This window comes from Megalops cyprinoides, chromosome 24 (genome assembly GCF_013368585.1).
Source record: "Megalops cyprinoides isolate fMegCyp1 chromosome 24, fMegCyp1.pri, whole genome shotgun sequence".
Taxonomy (NCBI): domain Eukaryota; kingdom Metazoa; phylum Chordata; class Actinopteri; order Elopiformes; family Megalopidae; genus Megalops; species Megalops cyprinoides.
The window spans coordinates 16,504,801-16,526,016 of NC_050606.1; the positions used below are offsets into that span (position 1 = coordinate 16,504,801).

The following is a 21,216-nucleotide window of genomic DNA, read 5'->3' on the forward strand; positions in this document are numbered from 1 at the left end:
TACCACACAGCGAAAGAAGAGGGGAGAGGATGGATAGGTCAGAAGACATATTAAAGATAAATATAAGGAGTTTTGACTTCTATGAATGTGGGAACAGAGCATAGAGAAGGACAAAGGGGAGGAGCCGTTTCACTGAAGCTGTCGTCCTGGCTAAACCAACCTGGTCCAGCATGTCCACGATGTACTTGGTATCAGTGAAGGGGCCGATCTCCTCGCGGCACTTCCCATAGACGATGGCCAGGGCCTGCAGGCAGAGGCACTTCATGGAGACCTTGGGCGCCAGCAGGAAGTGGTGGTACAGCTCGTTAAAGAACTCGTACCTGCGGGCCGCAGAGACCGAGAGAGAAACTGAGGAATCGTGCCTGACTGGTTAAAAGAAAACAGGGGGAAATAATTGGAATCTATTTTTTTTCCTGTTGACCGTGAAAAAATGACCTTACTACAGTTCCTGGCTTTGTCAGAGAGAAGGAGACAGTCATTCAAACAATTTCAAGTCTTAGCCTGTTATAGGGCACCATAATTAAAATTCGCTCCGGTAAATTACATTGTCAGATGCCCTTATCCAAGGCAATTAAAATATTTTACATTCTTACATCAATTGTTATATAGAGCTGGAAATGTAATGATGAAATTCAAGTACATGCTTCAATTACACGACCCAATCCTTGACCACTATGCCACAACAGGGCCAAAAATGAAAAGGTTATAAGACCTTGAGCGATGTCATGAGACTCTGGAGAATAGAACACACCATTTAAAATACGTCATGTGTCCCAGATAAGGATCTTTGAGGGAAACTAGGCTAGGATCAGAAGGGGATGGGAATTACAGTTTAATAGCCAGGGAGGGCGTAACATACGATCTCTTGATGGCCCCGGACTCTTCGTTCTCGTCCTCCTCCAACAGCAGGCGCAGATAATAATCTCCAATCTTAATCTCATCCGAAAGGCACTCGTACTTCACCTGCGCAGTGCAGATGCAACATCCAATCAGAGACAAACAATTCACCTACACGCTTGACAAGATAGCGTGCTGAAAACTGAACTTGCACCTTTACAGTGCATAAATGTTTTAGAATATTTACTTCCTTAGCAAATGTCCTTAACCAGGATACTTACATACAGGTAGATTACGTATATATTAATAATGATTATTTACAGTCTCATGCTGGGCATGGCATACCTCTCCCTATGACCCCTGACCCCTGACCCCCGACCCCTGACCTCAAACTCCTGGTGGTTCCAGGATATCACACTGGCGCTTCCCAGCTCTCGGTCCATGCTGAAGGAGCGCATCTCCCCCTCCAGAGCCTCCCGCAGCTCCTCCCGGGTCTTCAGGTTCCAGATGAGGTCGGGCCGCGCGTGGTCCAGCTGGAACCTGCGGGGTGGGGCGGAAGGGGGGGCAGCGAACGAGAACCGGGAAAAGAGTGGAGGAGACGGCAGAGCCGGGAAAGAAAGGAGAGACGGAGAGATGAGCGGAATGAGCATGATATATAATGGAGGAAAGAGAGAAGGAAGAGAGGGGTCAAGTTTCAGTTTTATTTGCTGCTTGCCTGAAGGCACATTTCATTGCCTCTGATCATTTTCATGCCTCTGCAATTTCTGATATAAAATTTTTACTATCTGCTTGCATTTGCTTATATCCTACGTGTCTGTGGAAAGACCGCTGCAGTTATCTGGCTTACACCACTGTCAAACAGAACCTTGTCCAGTCTTGACACACAACATTAGGAAGCCATTTCCTCTGATGTGTCCTCTGCTCACTACCTGTAGTAAAAGAGCTCCCAGTTGGCCTCGATCTTGATCCTCTGTCTCCTCTTCCTCAACACCACGGGTTTTTGGTTTGGGTTCTGCAAGAAGTCAACTCTGTGTCACTCAGATGAAACCCATCCCCGACTGGCCCACCTAGGTGCCAGTCATTATCGGTCTACAGTTACAGAACCTCATCCATTCTCCAATGAACTAATCAATACGACGTCACAGACACACAATAATGATTCAGATAAGCACTTAACTAACAAAGTTTGGGATCTACTACAATTGAGCTTTTGAGCTTCAGAGATTGTCAGCTATGTACTCTTTAAATAATTTAACATTTCATTTAAATTAATACACTAGCAAAGGCAATGTATAGGCATTACTACAAAAACACAATGCAGACAGCAATAACAAACTTTATCGATGACTTCTTCGAAGGAGCTTCCAACTGTTCAGATTCAGCTACTGGGTAATGATACAGTAAGTAATGAGAAACATACACTAAAACCTTGGACACCAACGACATATTGCATTTGAATGTAACCACTATCCCAGCAATCACATGACTGCTTCTGTATGTCTGAAAAGGGAAGGGTCCAGCATAGTCAAAGGCCTCTGATTGGTCAGTTTATAGTTCCACTTACCAAGTTATTCTTGTCCTGCTGTAAAGATTGACAGCAAAAAGCAGGAAGAGGCAGGTGTAGAGACAGAAGAGAAATCACTGTCGCTTGTGTTAACATTTGATTGCAAAAAATCACATTGACAAACAGACACTGATGGCATTTTACTCTGGATTGCTGAGCGGCTGACTCAGTCAAATTACTGTCATTGTCTTGCATCTGCCCAGTCCTCATTTGGGAAATAAATCTGAACATCAGGCAGTTTTAAGAAATTATCTGCCTCTTAGTACATTAAACTTTTGTTTACACTTCACCTTACAATTCTCATGGTAAGCTTTGTGGTAATCAGGAAAAAAAAATGTCTAAGATGATTTGCTGCATAAGGTATAAAGGAAAATATGAAAACAGCAGCCTTGATTTAAGGTCCATTTAACAATGATTTAAGAGAGGGATTTCTGTGACTCAGAGTTACACCAGTAAACAGTGCTGACATGAAGGACAAAGTGTTGCCTCTCCTGCATAGCTAATGAAGGTTTCTTAGGGACATTAGTGTGACTTTATCCAATGATTAATCACTAATATCCCAGCAGAGTCACGATGTCTACAGCCTTCTTAAAAGCACAGGTAAATCTTAGCAACTTGCATGACTAAAAATGATTTTGAGATACCATATTTGTACTGTTATTACATACCTGCAAAAAGGCAGCCCAGTATTGGTTCATATACCGAAGCATAGTGTATGGCTGCTACCAGCAGAGGGCAGTGTGGAGCAGCCTTTCTGCTCAGAACCAGCAGAAGTAACACAGTAGAACAAATGCAGTGAGTTAAGGGGCCATCACCTCTTTCTGTGCGATGCCTATGCGGTTCCTCCAGTGCATTAGCACCACGTCCATCTTCCCTTTGGTGAACCTCTCCACCTCCTTGGCCGCCTTCCCTGCCAGCCGCTGCCACTCAGGCACCTTGCTGTGCACTAATTGGTCCTGTTGGACGGAGGGAGGGGCCACAGTCGAGAGGTTCCACTGAGATTCCGTTCCCAACCAATACAGAAATCAACACAGATATAGAGAAGAGTAGACTGGACTGCAGCTGATGTGCACTACATTCAGCGTGTGACCGGATGCAGCGACTTCTCTTTCTGTGTCCTTTGCAATGTGGTTGTCTATGTGGTCATCTATTATTAATAGTAGTTATTAACAACTATAATACTGTAACTCATGATTTATGTGTGTAAAATGTGGTTTTCAGATTTACTGTTATAATTATTAGTGATTTGTGGTTTTCTTACTGTTGCCGTTGAAGATGTTTACTTCTCTAGATTTTGCAACATTGAATTATTAATATACAAATGTATGTAGTTTTTCTAAGCACATGATCTCTTTTACATCTTGCGTATGATCTATTTTAACAGCAGGATGTTTACTAAAACAATTCAGGTAAAGTACCTTTTTACAAGGTACAACAACACAGCCATACCTGGAATCAAACCTCAGACCTTCACGGTTTGAGTCCAATTCCTTACTCACCAAACCACACCACGACTGTGGGTTTCTCCAATGTATAGCTGCATTTACAAAAAGACGATGCAATGACATCATATGGAGGTGAGCAAGATGCTGCAGGGTTACCGTGGCGATCTTGACGTTGTCCCGGACGTTCACTCTGTCCATCTCTTTCTCAGGCACAGGATCCGAGCTGTCCAGGTACGACAGCAGACCTGTTGGCTGCAGATGAGACCACACCTGCCTTAGTCAGGCAGCTGCATAGAATAATGATGGGGTAGATGTTTTTTCTCAACATACAGTCCATAAGTCCAGACCTCTGAGCAAATAAAACTTGGTCTGCTGAGCTACTGCAACAACTTAATTGGGTACAAAGCTGAGCAGATGAAGTGTTTTTAACACTAAACTTTTAAATTCACTGGAAATCCCTGTGATTCCCTTCTGAACCAATGGCACTGGTCCTGGCACTTCAGCAGAGGAGCATCTGGCGAATATAACATCAAGCCCTTCATTTTAATTGCAGGATCATCTTTACCTCGGTGAAGCACAACCCTACACTCTCTCCAGATGCCCCCACACTCATCAGTCACATGACCACAGGCGGCCCTCACCAGTATCCTCCGGAGCAGGTTTATGGCTGTGCTGTTCTCTGCTGTCCACAGTGCCACCAGGTGACGGCTCAACTGCCTGGGAAGGCAAGAGGGGTGGAACACGCCACCAAATCATGTGCCTCTCAATTAATGTCAGATTCAGTACAGACAGTATGATATGTGTGTACGTATGCGCCTGTGTGAGTGTGTGCGTATTTGTTTAATCTCTAATTTACGTTGAAGAGATTACATTTCATCTGTTGCTGGTTAGTGAACTGCAAAATAATAATACAGTCGTTCCTCACACTTGTTCCTATGGACCTTTATCGTAAACACTGCCCAGCCTTTTCTGTTCATGTTACATCTAGCCCTCAACACCTTGTAGAGTGTGTGTGTGTGTGTGTGCCTGTATGCGTGTGTAGAGGGAATATGTGTGTGTGTGTGTGTGTGTGTGTGTATATAGGCGTGTGTGTGTGTATATGCGTGTGTGTGAGTGTGTGTGTGTGTGTGTGTGTGTGTGTGGTTGTGTGTGCGTGCGTGTGTGTGTGTGCGTGCGTGCGTGTGTGTAGGTACAGTATTAACGCTCTGACCTGTTGGTGAGCAGCCTCTGGTCAGTGCTGACAGTGAACATGGACGTGTGCAGGTGTCTGGGCAGAGCTCCCTCACTCAGAGCCAGCTCCTGCATCTTACTGGCCATCTCCTGATCCCCTTCCTACCAGCACACAACACACAGTCATTATCAGCATCATCCTCACCGTCAGTACCGCGATATTATACAATCCTCATCACCATCCTCATCTTCTTCATCGTCATTGCCACAATCAAAGTATCATGGCATCATCTTATCATAATTGTCACATCATTATCAACCTCATCATCATAATTTCAAGAGTCATCACCAACCTCATAATTATTATCTATATTCAGTCTAATGTTTATAAAAACCAAAAAGTCAAATCATGATGGGCATAATAACCATGACAGCAACAACCACAGGGACAGGGGAGAGCTCAGTGCCTTCCCACTCACCTCAATAATGGTCTTCATGACCAGCCCGGCTCCCTTTACAATAGCCATGGAGGGGTGCTGTGGACAGACACATGTAATCTGACCGAGTGAACGGAGACCACACAAGGTTTTAAAACACCGCCTTGAACAAACTCATCTGTCACCCGCTCAACCAAACCACGTGCTAGCACTTTCGCTCTAACAGCATCTTTTTATAAGCCATTCTAAAATTTGGTCTTAAAGCAGAATCTCCGGCATGAAGGGCAGTATGTCTTGACAGCCCTGCTACAGCTACATCTTGACAGCCCTGCTAAAGCTGAAAAATAGAGGTAGTGGAAAACAGTTTATTCCTCACTTCCTACCATGTCTCTGTTTACACCTTCCCCTTCTCTCCCTGCCTCATCTTTTTCTCATTCCCCAAATCTCTGTCTCCGGGGATTCCCCAGTCCATATAACCTCTGTTTCAACTCTCTTTCCTGCTTCCCATCATTTGGTTTTTCTCACAACCCTCTCTGGCTCTCCCTGCCCTCTTGCGCCCCCCCACCTGGAAGAGTTTGAAGAGCGTCCGGCCGTGCGAGGCCACCATCTCCAGCAGTGAGTCGAACTGCTGGCCCTCGGTGGTCTCACTGTAGGGGGCGCAGAGGGCGAAGGTCAGGAAGTCCAGCAGGGAGCTAATGACCAACGCGCCAGTGCCCTGATCCTGGAAGTACAAGCAGTGGGGCGTGCGCTTAGGATGCGGAAAAGACTTTGCTGGACACCAGGCACCCTTTTTAAAAACCACACAAGCACCCATAGCGTCTTTTACCCAGTTGGTTTATCTGACCGGAACTAATTTTTAGGTCACCAATAAGGTCCAGTATCAGTTATAAAGCTCTTCACAGTTTTTGCAAAACTGTGCATTCCAAAGTCATGCATTCCTGAACAAAGGAGGCCTTGCTTAGAGATCAAAATAATACTATGAAACAACGACGCAATGGAAACCAAAGTGAGATCAGCAGATTTCCTCTCTATGCTGGGCTACAACCACCTACATGGAGACAGCTGATCAGTATGGAGATTCTCCCAAACAGGAAGCAGAGACACTTGTTCAGTAAACGAGCAGAAGGGTAGTAACAGTAACAGTAGCTGATATATTAGTGATGTTATAATGCTGGCCATAGTAGATGTGTTAACAGGCATCCTGCCAATGGTAATAGTGGTGAGCAGAAATGACAAAAGTACAGGTCTAACAGCAGTGGGGGTGTTTGTGGTGGTTGCAGTGATTAACATTACAGTGTCCTGTGGCACAATGGTTTGACTAGTGATAGATAGCTGTGGTACATCTAACATTGTCCCTGGTGGAACTGACCCTGGCATGATGTACAAACAGCCATCTGCAGTAACTACTGTAGCAGTGGAGGGAGAATTAGCATTTTAACTAGCTGAGTAAAGTAGGGACAGGTGTAGAAGTAATAGTGATATTAACATTGACACTGATGGTGTTATCATTATACCACTGGCACAAGGCTCCAGAGAGTGGATGTCCCCTGTGTTCCTCACACTCACCACGTTGCTGATGAACTTTTCCAGAAGGTTCTCCAGGAACTTCTTGGAGGAGAGCAGGGAGGCCTTGTTCTGCTGTTCAAGGCGAAGGTCGTAGTCATCGTGCATTGGCTGAAATCACAGCAGTCGCCGTCAACATCATCACCACACTTCCATCACTACATCGACATCGCTGTCCTCCTCAGAACCAATACTACTAAATCATTCACCTCACCATCCTCATTACAAAACTAACACCACTAACATATCTCCTACAATACATTATCACTACTATCCTCATCATCACCATCATCAATACACCACAACACTACAACAATCTATGGTTTCATCATTATCATCAGCACCATCCTCAACATGCTAACATTACCACAACTTCTACAATCTGCATAATCTCAATCGTCATCCTCATCGCATCAAAGGCAACTCCATTATCTGTGTCAACATCATCATTACCATCACCAGCATCGTCGTTATGCTCATATTACTACATCTACTTCTACATCATCATTATTGCTGCACCAGACTAAAAGCATAATCTCATAGACTACATCCATAGCTGTTACATCTTCAGCCCTTACAACACACCGACACTACTAGTGTTATACACTGTAAGCCCTTTTTGGGCCAGCAGGGGGCGCAGTGCAGCACTCACACACATAAGGGCGCAGAGCATGTCGATGGCAGCATGCGTCACGCCGTTGTTGTTCCTCCTGAGCGCCTTGACCGTCTTTATACCAAGCTTCTCCCTGAACCTGCAGCACAGGAACACAGACTTCATCTGGCTGTGAGATGGAACAAACAGCAAAAACTGCACACAAATATACACCCACACAAACACGCACCAACACATACGCGCTACATACACGCACAAACCGCACACCCACATACGTCCATGCAAAATCCATGTGCGCATTGGTGTGTTCTTGTTCTGTGTGCCTTGTCACAAGATGAAGCAACATTGAGGCTGTGTTGTGCAGCGGGCACTACCTGAGCACCCAATGATGGAAAAGTGACAGGGTAAGACGGGGGTGGGTTAGGGCGAGGGAGCGTCTCTTACTTGGGCTGGTGGCTAAAGGCCTGGAAGCCGGCTTTGGAGGCCACCAGCCGGCGAATGGCCTGAAACTGGCTCTCCAGCTCGGCGTTGGGCCCTGCCAAGTCAGACTCCTGGTAAAGCAGGGCCACGACGGCGTTGTTAATCAGCTTCTCCTTGTTCTCTGAAAACAGGCCCTGGGCAGGGGGAAGAAGTGATTGAGAGGGGAGACCAAGAGGAGAGGGGACGAGGCAAGCGACAGCAGAACTCAGTGTTAATAGTGGTACACCAACAGTTGTCCCTGGTGGTATTGACCCTAGCATGACGTTGTACAAATAGCCATGGCAGTAGTTAGAGTAGCTTAGTTGCAGTGGTAGCAGCAACAGCATTTTAACCAGCACAATCAAAAGGACAAGAGGTACACACTCACGTCTTGCGTGACTGCGTGCAGGACGCCGCTGTACGAGATGTTGGCGTTGAACCTGAACACAGCATCACTAAAGCTGCCATCTTAGGAGGAGACAAGACCAAATCAGTGAACCAATGGGAGACCTAGAATGCTATCCCTCTCTTCTACAACTGGTGATGTTTTCTGCTCTTTTCTTCCCTAGACTAACTGTACATTTAGAACAACCTATACCTATACATCACTGTAAGATGCAACTTATATGTAGAAAGGCTTCAAAAAAGGAGCTTGAATCCCAAAAGAATGAAATTTGAATGCCAATGGAACAGAATGTCAGGATTCCTAATGTTACAGCCTGACCGTGCAACAATGCCTGGAAAAGTCTAGAAAAATATTGAATGATTTGTTTCATCATGTCTCTGCCTACCTCTCAATAAATGCAACAAAATTCATATCCTTACTGTTATCTTTGGATCTTATTATCACGCCTTCAAAACATAAACCATGCCTTGAAACACAGTGCCTTGGGAAGAGAGAGATGGCAGACAACACAAAGCTATTTGAAAACCAGGTCACCACAGAAATACACTGTAGTCTCTAAATCAGCTGGGAGCTCCAACATCTTCAGCTCAAAGCAGTTGAGATGGCTTAGAGACTGGGCAAACAAGAAACTGCAGCACTCTGAAGATCTGATTGGTCCCCCACATCCACACCATTTGCCTGTCTGCCCCTGGATGCTGGGGGGCGGGGCTTACTCACTTGGGGGCGTGGCGAGAAACCTGAGGTGCAGGCTCTCCACTTCCTCCTCCACAGGCACGCTGAGCAGGCCCCAACGCTGGGCCCTCTGAGTGGGGGTCATCTTCACACACACGTCCCGGTTCCCAGAGGCCCGCACCCCGTCCAGCAGGCTGGCCACCAGGGAGTCCCTGTGGGAGAGTCCTGGTCACTATACATGCACATATGCACACACACACAGGCAAGATTTGTCATTGTGCAAACACAGACACATATGAACTCTCAGACACACAAATATATCCATGCACAGATGCCCCTGTAAGGTCACTGACACACACACACACACACACATGTACAGACACACACACACGTGTACACAAGCACAAGCATAACCATATAGACACACATACTGTACATGCACACACACAGCAACTACAATGTACAGATATTAATAGAGTGAGTACATAATCAAATTAATATCAATGTATATAAAACCCATAATAAGAGGGTCAAACTGTACATGCGGAGCGCTACCTTTCTGTGGAGGAGTACTGTCTCATCTGCCCCTTGATGAACTCTACTGTGAACACCTGGGGGTTGTCTGCATTGCATATGACCGCAAACACCTGGAGGGAAAGAGTGGGTGTTTTCAAACAGGAGAAACAGTACCAGAACCTAACATAATCAACTAGCTCACAATCAGCTTTCTGGATAAGGAACTGTTATTAAGAGCGAGCATTACCCTGTTTCAGTGAGAGTTATAAGTATTATGCTAAAGGGGAGCCAGAGTCCAGACTCTTTTGTGCAGCCAGGGGCCTTTTAAAGATGTTTGATTAGGTATAATATGAGGCTTACTCATGTAACTGATTGGTGACTGTAACTGATTGTGATATAAGCAGGCTTGGAAAACCTTTCCTTCAGTCAGAGATGAAGAGGCATATTTCTCCTCTTTAGCATGTTGTCCACATGCTCCAGGCTCTTTGTTCATTCTCCAGAAATGGAATTGTGTGTGTGTGTTGGTGTGTTTATGCATGCCTTTGTGTATGAGAAAGACAGTGTATGCAGACTGCCTTGAAGGAGAGAGATCACATTCAAGAGCATTTCACTTGGGTTACTTTTGATCATTTAAAGCAATGACTGCTCTGCATAATTGGTATCTGCTGCATTCAGTTTAGTCTTAGTCTAACCTTGACCACAAATGTATCACACTTTCACAAATTATCAAAAATACTAATAACATAATGTTGATCATTGTTCACTTGCAGGCCACATCAACCCAGGAAGGTTGTTCTGATATGAACGTCACACACCTCCCCGAAAGGTTTGAGGGTGACGATGTTGTAGGAGGCGGGGTCCCTCTCTAGCAAACAGGTTTCGGTCAGGGCCAGAATCCTCTTCACAGGCTCCTGGGGGGGGTGGGGGGGGGATGTGGGTCAGGGGTCACTCAGTATAAAGGACATGGATTCTACTTTCACCAAACACAGCCACCAGCAAATCAGGAACAGAACTAAGCTTACTTTTAAGCGAATGCAATCCCATCCTACTCAATTTCCTGAGTCGCACCCAGTAGGAATTATTTAGTTAGCTTGTTTCTGCTTGGTTTCTATTAATATAGTACTGACTAGTCTTACAACAGTCCAAAACGCAGTATCTTTCTTAGTATCACGTCATCATGACAGCAGGAAAATACAGCTACAGTGTTTTTTAAAATGACATAAAAATAAAGCACCTTCATAAAAATAACTTCTCCCAGTGAGAGAGAAAAAGCAACCCGTCAAAACCCAAGGAAGGGACAGTGACACTAAAACACGTGACATAATAAAGGATATCTCTGATCATCCTCTGTAACATTGTTTGAAAGATTTATAGTTCATGGTTTACCACTGTTTCTGTAACAAAAAATGGATTTTGCCACGGTACCCAACAAAACTAAATGAGAGACAGAAGGGCATGATAGACAAACAGAGAGAGAGAGCGAAAGAGAGAGTGACAGAGGGAGGGGACAGTGAGACACAGGGCCATTTACCGCGTGTCGGGGAGAGATTTTGTGCACGATGAACTCCGCCAGCGAGGTGACGCAGTCGTCGGCGCTGTACTTCCCCATCCGCGCCATGGCGAAGCCCTCGAAGTCTAGGGGCTGCTTGCGGCGCTTCAGCGCGACACCTGTGAAAGTCCCAGCATGCTCTATGGCCCTGGCAATGATCTCGTTCCTGTGTTCGGAGGCAAACAGGTGCTGCGTGGCGGGTGAAGGAGAGGGGGATGAAAGGAGATGTGCGAGAGAGAAAGGAATGAGAAAAAAGGTTTCTGAATCAGTAATGTTCAGTATCAGCAAATTGACAATTGTCACCCACTTGTATAAGGAGCGCACTGACAAGACCATATACACATAATCGGACATCAGTCCTCCTACACACATGCAAAGAAATATATAAAAGCACACACACAAAAACAAACCTGCAGATACGCACACAAACACACACACACAGAGCGTACCAGTCTGCTGAAGCCCCCGTACAGGATACAGAAGCCACCCTGGTAGTCAGAGACGTCCGCAAAGCCCTCTATGGAGCGGTAGTCATAGGAGGCAAGCAGGTGGTTGGTGCGGGGGTCGATCTGGTCGATCCCCCCGGGGGTGACCACCAGTACCACCGGCCGCCGACAGTCGCTCCAGTGGTGCTTGTAGCAGTTGTAGCGCTGCAGAGAGCCCAGCGCATCACAGGGTCACGACCCACACACATCACCATGTTCAAGAGGGTCACAGCAGAAAAGGGCTGAGAAAAAAAATCTGAACAATACTTTGTCCAATTAGTCCTAACATGACAGGTTGATGTTGAACAGAGATCCTAAGAGGGGGGAGATTATATTAGATATCAGATATCATTAGAGATCAGAGACTATACAATGGTCACTGTTTCTACTGAAATCCCACCACTGCACAGGCTAATGAGGGCCAAAGTGAAGGCCTGACAGGAAGATCTAGAGGGTTAGTGTGTTGAAGGTTCAGTTGGAGGCTCTAATACTGATCCATGTTCCTCTACCCACTACTGCCAAACATTCAGATCTTAGACTCTAACCATGTGCATTCTCTGCTGCCAAACCAGAGTCATTATAGTCATGGTGTCTGGTTATAAACCTTTAGGATTTTATCACTGCTCCCTTAGACTCATAAGTGTGCCCAATGTGTGTGCGCTCTCACATAACTACTGAAGTCGTACCATTGTAGTTTTGGTATTATTATTTATTATTTAGCTATCATTCCTAGGCTAGCTGGTTCCCAACGGCACAGTCATGTTGCGGTTTAGTTTTGGTCATAGCATTGAAATGAAACACTGCTGTACTCACACACCATGGCCAAGGTCTCAACCCATTCTGTACACATTACCCACCCTGCATGTTAACCTGTCCTCACTGAAGTCTGTTTGGAATCGCTGCAAAGAGAGACGGACAGAGACGAGAGGAGTAGATTAGACTCGTTTACGTATAGCCCATGCCTCATCCACAGTTCCCCTGATGAGAACTAAACACAGCATCCGTCAGTCAATGCGGTCAGGTCACAAGCTAAAGAGGTGGACTGTTAAAAGTGGTCCTCTGAGCTGAATGTGGTCAAGACCAGGCAACGCAGTGCAACGGTCTCTCACCAGAGCCTCCGTGAGCAGCTCAGCCCGGTGCTCGGTGGAGAACTTGAGCGTCTCTGACTTCCTGCTGCTGCTCTTTCGGAATGTGATGGTGAACTCCGTGCCCTGACTCTTCCCCACTGGAGTGATGCCACAGATGTCTCCATAAGGCCACTGATACACATACACACATACACACATACACACACACATACATACATACATACATACATACACACACACACACACATACACATACACATACACATACACACACACACACACCATGAATGCACGTATGCAAGCACACACACACATACACACACACACACAATCAAAGAGGACTTTTAGCTGACACAACATATTATGTAAATTCCAACCCTTTCATAAACTTTGAGCGCAACTTTAAAATGTTTTTAATTAGTTTACAAAAGATATGCAAGTGCACTCCTTCACAGGTGTTTTCCCAGAATACATTAAGAATGTCATATGCAACTGGAAGAAAAATATGCAAATATGCAAAAGCAACTGAAAAAAAACAGGTATGTGCAACTCATTAGTGTAATCGCTCACTTGGGTGCAGATTTTGATAACTGAAAGATTTTTGGGCCACTGCCCAAACTGTTACGATGGCCATTTTTAAACGACTGACAGACGTTGTTCTGGTAAACAGGTGGGTATCAAACTGACCTGATTGGTTACTTCTAAAGTCGTGGGATTATAGGTGGTGATGGCATGGGTACCCACTGAAAAGACTCTTTTGTACCTGGAACAGGGAGAAGAAGTGTAAATCAAGTGCTGCTATAACACCAGTGAAACAACACTTGTGGAGTGGCACCAGCCACATGACACTAGCCAAAGCACACTTGGCCAACCCATACCAGCAAAACAATACTCAACAAAATAACCCCCAACAAAGAGAATCCTTCCAAATGACACTAGCCAAATGGCAACAGTGAACATACACCTACACAATGGCACAGCATGAGGCCGAAACAACAGGCTGACATTGAAAATCACCATTCCATCTTAATAGGTATTACCATGGAAACAGGGTTTACGCACAGTGCAAAGTACTGCATGACGCTGGCGACCTCTCAGATGTACCACAGCTTATGAAAACCTTCAATTAGGAATGTGATTAAACCAACAATATCCATTGCAATTGCACTGAAAATCGGAGAGGTTTTATCATGGGTGTCAGTTTGTTTTGAAAAGTGCTGGGGACAACGACGGGTTTGACGTGTTCACAACTAACTAAAGGCTTTCAAAAAGTGGTGGGGACGAAAATGAGCCATGACAAAAAGGGGAGGGGACATGTCCCCAGCGTAAATGACGCCTATGGTTTTTATACATAACATGTAAAAAGCGTGAGCCGCCCAGCCATTTTCTATGCAAACTGAACACACTAAACTCAGTCACTGGTTTCCCAAACCACAGGACAGAAACATGTTTCCTTCACCTCTCTCATTCCTGCTCCTTTTCCCTCAGACTGTGCACACTAAACTACTGAAAGGACCAATAAACCTCAAGTTATATGACCCATCACGCCACTGTTTTACACACATCTACAAGTGACGTATTGGAGTCGGCTGCCGTGTGCCTGTCACCAGAGTTTGCTTTTCAAAGACACCCAGCAATGAAAAAATAAAACCAAGGGAAAAATTTTTGGTAGGATGCATTGATCATTTGCAAAAAACCTACAGTAGCAATTATTACTGCCATAGTTTTATATATATAAAAATGTATACACAAAGCAACATATAATAAAAAGTATGAGGTGTCCCTGCTCGCACTGGTGATTGCTACTGTAGATTTTTTGCAAATGCATCCTACCAAAAAATTTTCCCTTGGTTTTATATTTTTCCCTTGGTTATACATGTTTGACTCAATATGTTCAATGCTAAATACTTGCCCTGTAATTCATTCCTTGCCACTCCCTCCTCTTTCCAGTACTATGTGAATGAGATATTGAATATTTTCAGCATAAAGTGTGTCTCTATCTCAGGGTGGGTTCGGTGACTCAGGTGACACAAGCTAATATCCAGATACTTGACGGCAGATGGAGCACAACTTAGACAGACCCACTCACCCCTGAGCAACAGCAGAGGAAGACTCTACCCTGCAAAGGGAGGCTGCACTTTGAAATAATTAAGAGTGTTATTCAGGGTAGAGTGCAGAGCCTCACACACTCATATGCATCAGTCAGCATATATTGCACAGCATGGGGGTAGTAGTACAGCAGGTCCCAGATCAGTGACATCCCCCACTGTGTGAGCGAATGGATGCACACAGATGATAACATTGACAATACGCCAGGCCATTTCTTTCTATGCCCTACTGTTCTCTTTCACAATTCCCTACTGTTACATGGGAGAGATGGAGAGGGGGATGGAGGGAGAAAGGAAGGGAAAGAGAGGGAGGGAGGGAGGGAGGGAGAGCAGGGGGGCAATTGTGCAAGATCATGCTTCTTCAGAGCAATTCCACAGATGAATGTTTAACTCTTCCCCCCAATAAAGGTGTCCTGCAAAGTAATGAGCTTGCACTTCAATGCAGACTTTGTGACATCCATGTGACCTTCCAAAGAACAGAAGGAAGCCAGCCATGCTCACTTAGAAATGCTCACTGAACCGTGCATCTGACTGTCTCAAGTACAAACACCCAGCGAGACACTGTCACTGTGGTCTCACAATATACAATGTGCTCAGTAAAAATCCAGCAGCATGAATGGGAGGCAGAATATGTAAGATATAAAAGCATTGAGTTGCCCTGGATAAGGGAATCTGCTAGGTAAAGTAATGGGCCACCCAGAACAAAATATGTCAAAATAAAAGACCAGTCACCTTCCATACTCCGAAAGTCCCAGACTACAGCTCTCTAAAATACTCGCAGTGTATGACCCACATTAACCAGACAGCACTCTTCCAAATATCTTCCCCCCATCCTCCAGCAGTGAACCAGTCTTTTGACGTGGGGAAAGTTTAAAGTTCTTCATAACCCAGGAGTACCAACTATGAACAAGGTTTTTATGTGAGCGAGAGTGAGAAACCTGTGAATCACCATCAAATCCAATTACGTCATTCACTGAATTCCACTTCCACTTACCAGCACTATTCAGAGGTCTAGGGAGCACTGAAAAAAGGTTAAAAGAAGTCCGTAGGACTATTTCAGGCCCTCTATTTGTTATTTTATCTTTCTCTTTGCTGCAGTTTGACTTTAAGAAAAATTAATTAAGAGAACAAAGCTCTCTTAGGAGTAAAAGAGGCCTAACCCAGGTAGAATTTAATTAAGGTCTTCCATTACGATTCTCCAGTTACTCAACAGGGAAGTTGAGTGACGTTGTCTGAACAAAGGAATATAGCGGAATGCAGTGGAATGCAATAGATTTCAGCCCGACTCTTTCCTGTAGAACCTTTACAAAATGCTCAAAGCACACAGTCTTTTAACAACCACCTCCAGGTCTCGACTTTTTAACCTGCCACACAAACTGAATTGCTGTTTTAAGCATGTGAAACATTCATCTGACATGAATCTGGGTGAAAAGCTGCATTCTTTCTTTTAGATTTTCTGTGCAGGAAAAAGTTGTTTCATAGTTGATACTGCTCTCAAAATACTAAATTAGGAGGTGGCTATAGGTCATTTGTGAAGAGCACTAGCTGTCCAGGGCTCCTGCCCATTGACTCATGCGCGTCTGCCAGCAGATCTGTATTTCCACATATGTGTCAGGTTTTGAGATGTTGAGATTCTTTCTTCTAGAGTTATTTTACAAAGGCTGAAAAGGAGCCATATATGGGGCAAGGAAGGAAGAGTAGATTCAGTTAACGTCACCAAAGAGGAGATACCACCACCTTAAAACAGACAGGTGGTAGAGGCTACAGTGTTCAGGTACTTGACTGCTTATCCTTTTGGCTATGATGCAGACAAGAAATGATGCCTATTGATCTACATTTCTCTCATGTCAGAGCTGGAACCCACAGGGGCCTGTGGACCAGTCCCAACCTGTCACTTAAGATTCATTAAGCATTATGGGTCACCTTATTGTACGTGATAAATGCTGGATCTCCTGGAACCAAGATAGCTCAGCATTGTTTGAGAATTCAATAAGCAGGCATATTTTTAAACAAAATACATTCTGATTTCACAAGACAATGCCTGTGTGATGTTGCCAGAATGCTGGTGTTTTCTCTCTTCTCTCACTCATCTCTTCTACTGACGTGCACTTTTTTATGCTCAGACCACTTGTTTCCTGGCTTTTGACGTGCAACTTCTGGGAAAAGGAGACCTTTGTAAAAGGCGTGGTGGGGGTCAACCAAAACCTTCGAGTTGTTTCCCCTCTGATAACAGAGTGCATGTAAATGCAAACATCACGCTCCTTCCTCCGAATGCATCTGCCCTGGGGTAGCTACCCTCCTGCCCTATAGCACTGTGTAGCCTCTTTCACAGTGGGCTATCTTGCAATCCACAGCCTCTCACTTGTACTGAGCTACTGTGGCTCTGTGCCATAGGGTCAACAATATGCCCCATAGGACACACTGCCAACACATCCATAGAGCTGAAGCTAAAGGTTTGAATCAGCTACTGGGGTCCACATAGGCCTGTAGAGCTTAGCAGAGCAGTCCAGATGCTCCTGACGTGTTTACTGCCTTATAATTTGATAAGCGTATTTATTCTCTGGTAGTATTTATGTCCACCTCGCTCTTCAATGGACAATGTTTTGTGACACAGTGACAAGCATTAAAGCACTAAAGTACTAGCCAACCTTGACCTCTTCATTTCATCCAGTACCGGATGCATTTTGGCACTTCTTTTGGTCAGAATGGGTACTTCCTAAAAACTTCAGATAAAGTAGATGGTTAACAACCACATACACAGAAAAGCCCTGTTCTCAAAAAACAGAGACCGTCATGTCTCTTGTTACTGGGGGCACGAAATCCAGTCACTTGGTGAAGGAGGGAAATAGAGGGTGCTTACTTTCCTCTCCAGGAGTGCTTGGTGGTGTAGAAACAGGCGACGTCCTTGTTGTCTTTCAGGACGTTCATTTTCTGGCAAGACCTGAAACATAGAAGGAGACAAGAGACACAACATCAGATGGAATGTAGAAGGAGGAATATAACCTTATGAAAAATTCCTCAGGTCATACCAGCGCTGTTGTTCCTAAGGTGCACCCATGTTAAAGGCAGGCCACTTCAGGCATGCTGCTCAAGCATGGAGTTACAGTGTGCTGCTGCACCCAGGATCATATCACATGATGGCACAGGACATGATGGCACAGGCACAGGAGAAAAAGTGAAGAATAAATAAAAAAGACTGCTCTTGCCATTTTCATTGGACAGTGTAAAATTAGAGTTTCAATCTGCCATTGGAAATAATATGCACGTTACATCACAGGAAAACTGCCCCAGTGTCTGTATCACCAGTGTTGTAGCTCACACCTTTCCCTAAAACCGACTGGCAACAGAAAAAAACAAACAAAAAAACACTGCCATATTAAAATGTCAAAGGGACTTCTATTATCAAGTGCCAGACGTCTATGGTAAAAATGGTATTCTTGTATTTGAGACAGTTTATTGGGATAAACTGCTGGACCTCAGCCACAATTATTACTGACACAACAAAAAAGTTTTAACCTTCTAAGACCGCTGACTCAACACAATTAATCCTCACACAAAGAATAACAACAAACACCATGCACATAACACACCAAAAAACAGAATAAAAATTAAACAGCATTTTTGGCATCAGTCTCATAGATGGACCTAAAACATAAACACACACACCGCACAGGCTACACACACAACACACAAACATACAACACATGTACACAAACATGCATCCCACATAACCCAAAGAATACACGGGCAAGACAAAAACACAGACAACATACACACAAACGCACATCCTGCACAATACAAAAACTACACAGACAAGACACCCAGAAACAGCATGATACACGTGAAGGACAAACACAACACAATCGCTATACTTGATACACACATACACACACAAACACAGAGACAGCCTCTCAGCTCCAGTGAACAAAGCAGCTGTTGGTAGTGCTATTGGTTCTCCCTTTGTCAGCAGTTTGTTTGGGTTCTGGGAATAACGGACTGCTCACTTCCTTCCTCCCGATTCCTGCACAAGAAGACCAAACTCAGCAACTACCTTCACAAACAGTCTAAACAACTCACCGACGTACTCCATCTTTGTGTGTGCTGCAGGTGTTATGTTTTAAACAGTCATAATGCTAAAACACTTTGAGTGTTCCAGAGATGGCATTGGCATGCTTTGGAGAGGTGAGGATGACAGACACAGGTTCAATTGTGGCAGCTCAGGACAGAACTAGGGCTTTTAAAGCATGTTAAAAACGGTAGAGACTGGAGGAGAGGAGACAATCAAGAAGACAGATTATTCCTTTCCATCACAGACCACCATTCACTAATTGAGTACATTTTAAATGGCTTGTTAAGTATTTGTGACCTTAAGACACTTGATGCACATCCATGTCACTGACAAGACTCCATGTCTTCCTTGCAGACTAGGCTACAAAGAAGGTGCAATGTACCACGCTTGTGCTATTGTGCAGCATTATTCAACACTGTTGGCCTCAGAAGACGCTTTACAAGATTGCTAATTTGCTGGAATTTTACAACAGAAGCTACCAGTGAGCAATGCAACAAACACTGGCTTGTGTTGTGCTTTTACACAGTCCCTGAGTAAAACAGCTCCATCCTGTGTCATCTGAATGTGCAGACTGGCAGCCAGCTTTGGACTGAGAGAGTAATGAACACATTGTGTCTCTGTGAGAGGGAAGAGGCCTTCATGCATGGTTTGACTGGAACATAACACTCAGGCGTGCTGTCAGTGGTAAGAAGGTACTCCATCGCTCAAGGTGCTATTGCACAAATGTGAAACTCTTTATCAAACTGGAGCTGGTTAAGCTGGTGCTGGAGTTCGGGTTAGGGTTTACTGCACATTGTGGCAGTTTCAAGTTGTCTAGCTGCAGTCACATTACTATTTTACTCTACCATTCATTCATTCAACACATGGAAATATTTACATTTCATGTTCATATGACCTCAAGCAACCATGGTTGTGCGATACAGAATATGAATTAATTACGTTCTAAACAACTGGAAACAGCTGGCAATTTTTTCTCAGATCTGTACTACTTGTATAGGGACATGACTACATGAGGAAACAAATCAGCGCTGGACTTCTTCTCCCTTCTAATGACGGCTGGGAAATTTCCACACTGTACTTCTATGGACATCAGCCTCACAGACTGTCAAAATCAGGAGATACGTGAGTGTGTGTAGGAACAGTGCTGATAGGATCTGAAACAGGAAACAATGTCCAGAACACAGCAAGCTGAAAAATCAGAAGAGAAATTCTGTGTTCAGTCAATCACATACTTTACTAGACCAGCACCAGGTCATTAAGAGGAGTGGCGAGAACAGCAACAACATCTTCACGTTACAGCTTGAAAGGTGCTCACCTATTTCAAAAACTTATTTCTTACTATTTCATACTATAGACATAATTTATCCTAGAAATGCCATGCATTTCTAGATGTCGCAAATCAAAAAACACAAAAACAATTTAAAAGATCACGCTCTTCGGCAAGATTAATGCAGCCTACAGCTCGGCTGCCCCACCGTGCAACTGTTGCTACAACGTCCCAAGTCTGGGAAAATTGGACATATCCCTGGACTTGAGCAACAGATCCGTTTCGGATTCGAATTTGGACATCTCGTATTACCGCTGGTTTACTACTAGATATTTCTCTTGAAGTAGCCGTTACAAACACCGAATGTATGAGTCATTTAAACAACAACGCAGCTGCAACAAAAACGCAGCTGGCCAGCTGCAAACCCACGATGACAGCTGGGGCAGGAGGCTTGCTGTTCTAACCAGCGTTGACATGACGGACTATTGTTTTGTCAGCTGAGATTCCGACCCAGAACCCATCGTGACAGGTGTTGAAAATTGCCCATTTGACATAATTATTGTTAACCTTACGCTACTTTCCGACAAAACATTCGGGTTTTTATAAAATGGAACGTGCACGAAAAGTTGATGGCTTGGAAAGTTTCGTTTGGTATTAGTGTATGTGAAATGCGAGCTATTTATTACAGACATTGGCGATGCATACACTTCAAATGAGGTGGGCTCTGCCATAAAAGTATTTTGCTCACCGTGCATACATTTCACCTATTAAAAGTAATGGCACACATCAAGTAAAGCATTAACCCAACGACTCGATTACTGTCTACCTGATGAGATTACAAGATTCAATGTTTTCATGCTCCAGAGGGAAAAAAAAAACCTTAAAGCAAACTTATCAGAATAAACCCTGCACGAAAAATAAATTGAGCAGGAGGGACAAATAATTCGTTAATTTCTTGAAATAGAAAG

The 21,216-nt window shown here is 44.4% G+C and overlaps 1 protein-coding gene across 1 annotated transcript in view; it reads right to left on the reverse strand.

Annotated features, from left to right (window-relative positions):
- Positions 1 to 21,216, reverse strand: part of LOC118771165 (dnaJ homolog subfamily C member 13-like) — a 42,549-nt gene that overhangs the window by 20,942 nt on the left and 391 nt on the right. Inside the window, exons 2-25 of the mRNA XM_036519068.1 lie at positions 17,773 to 17,853; positions 13,492 to 13,567; positions 12,826 to 12,975; positions 12,574 to 12,615; positions 11,681 to 11,881; positions 11,214 to 11,420; positions 10,498 to 10,593; positions 9,722 to 9,813; positions 9,212 to 9,378; positions 8,477 to 8,556; positions 8,074 to 8,243; positions 7,669 to 7,768; positions 7,020 to 7,127; positions 6,019 to 6,174; positions 5,496 to 5,552; positions 5,057 to 5,178; positions 4,488 to 4,563; positions 4,003 to 4,098; positions 3,217 to 3,357; positions 2,402 to 2,416; positions 1,767 to 1,849; positions 1,224 to 1,377; positions 860 to 963; positions 161 to 320 (exon numbers count right to left, since the gene is read on the reverse strand). Of these exons, the coding sequence (XP_036374961.1) occupies positions 161 to 320; positions 860 to 963; positions 1,224 to 1,377; positions 1,767 to 1,849; positions 2,402 to 2,416; positions 3,217 to 3,357; positions 4,003 to 4,098; positions 4,488 to 4,563; positions 5,057 to 5,178; positions 5,496 to 5,552; positions 6,019 to 6,174; positions 7,020 to 7,127; positions 7,669 to 7,768; positions 8,074 to 8,243; positions 8,477 to 8,556; positions 9,212 to 9,378; positions 9,722 to 9,813; positions 10,498 to 10,593; positions 11,214 to 11,420; positions 11,681 to 11,881; positions 12,574 to 12,615; positions 12,826 to 12,975; positions 13,492 to 13,567; positions 17,773 to 17,840 (2,721 nt within the window). The 5' untranslated portion in view covers positions 17,841 to 17,853. The remainder of the gene's footprint in view (positions 1 to 160; positions 321 to 859; positions 964 to 1,223; positions 1,378 to 1,766; positions 1,850 to 2,401; positions 2,417 to 3,216; positions 3,358 to 4,002; positions 4,099 to 4,487; positions 4,564 to 5,056; positions 5,179 to 5,495; positions 5,553 to 6,018; positions 6,175 to 7,019; positions 7,128 to 7,668; positions 7,769 to 8,073; positions 8,244 to 8,476; positions 8,557 to 9,211; positions 9,379 to 9,721; positions 9,814 to 10,497; positions 10,594 to 11,213; positions 11,421 to 11,680; positions 11,882 to 12,573; positions 12,616 to 12,825; positions 12,976 to 13,491; positions 13,568 to 17,772; positions 17,854 to 21,216) is intronic.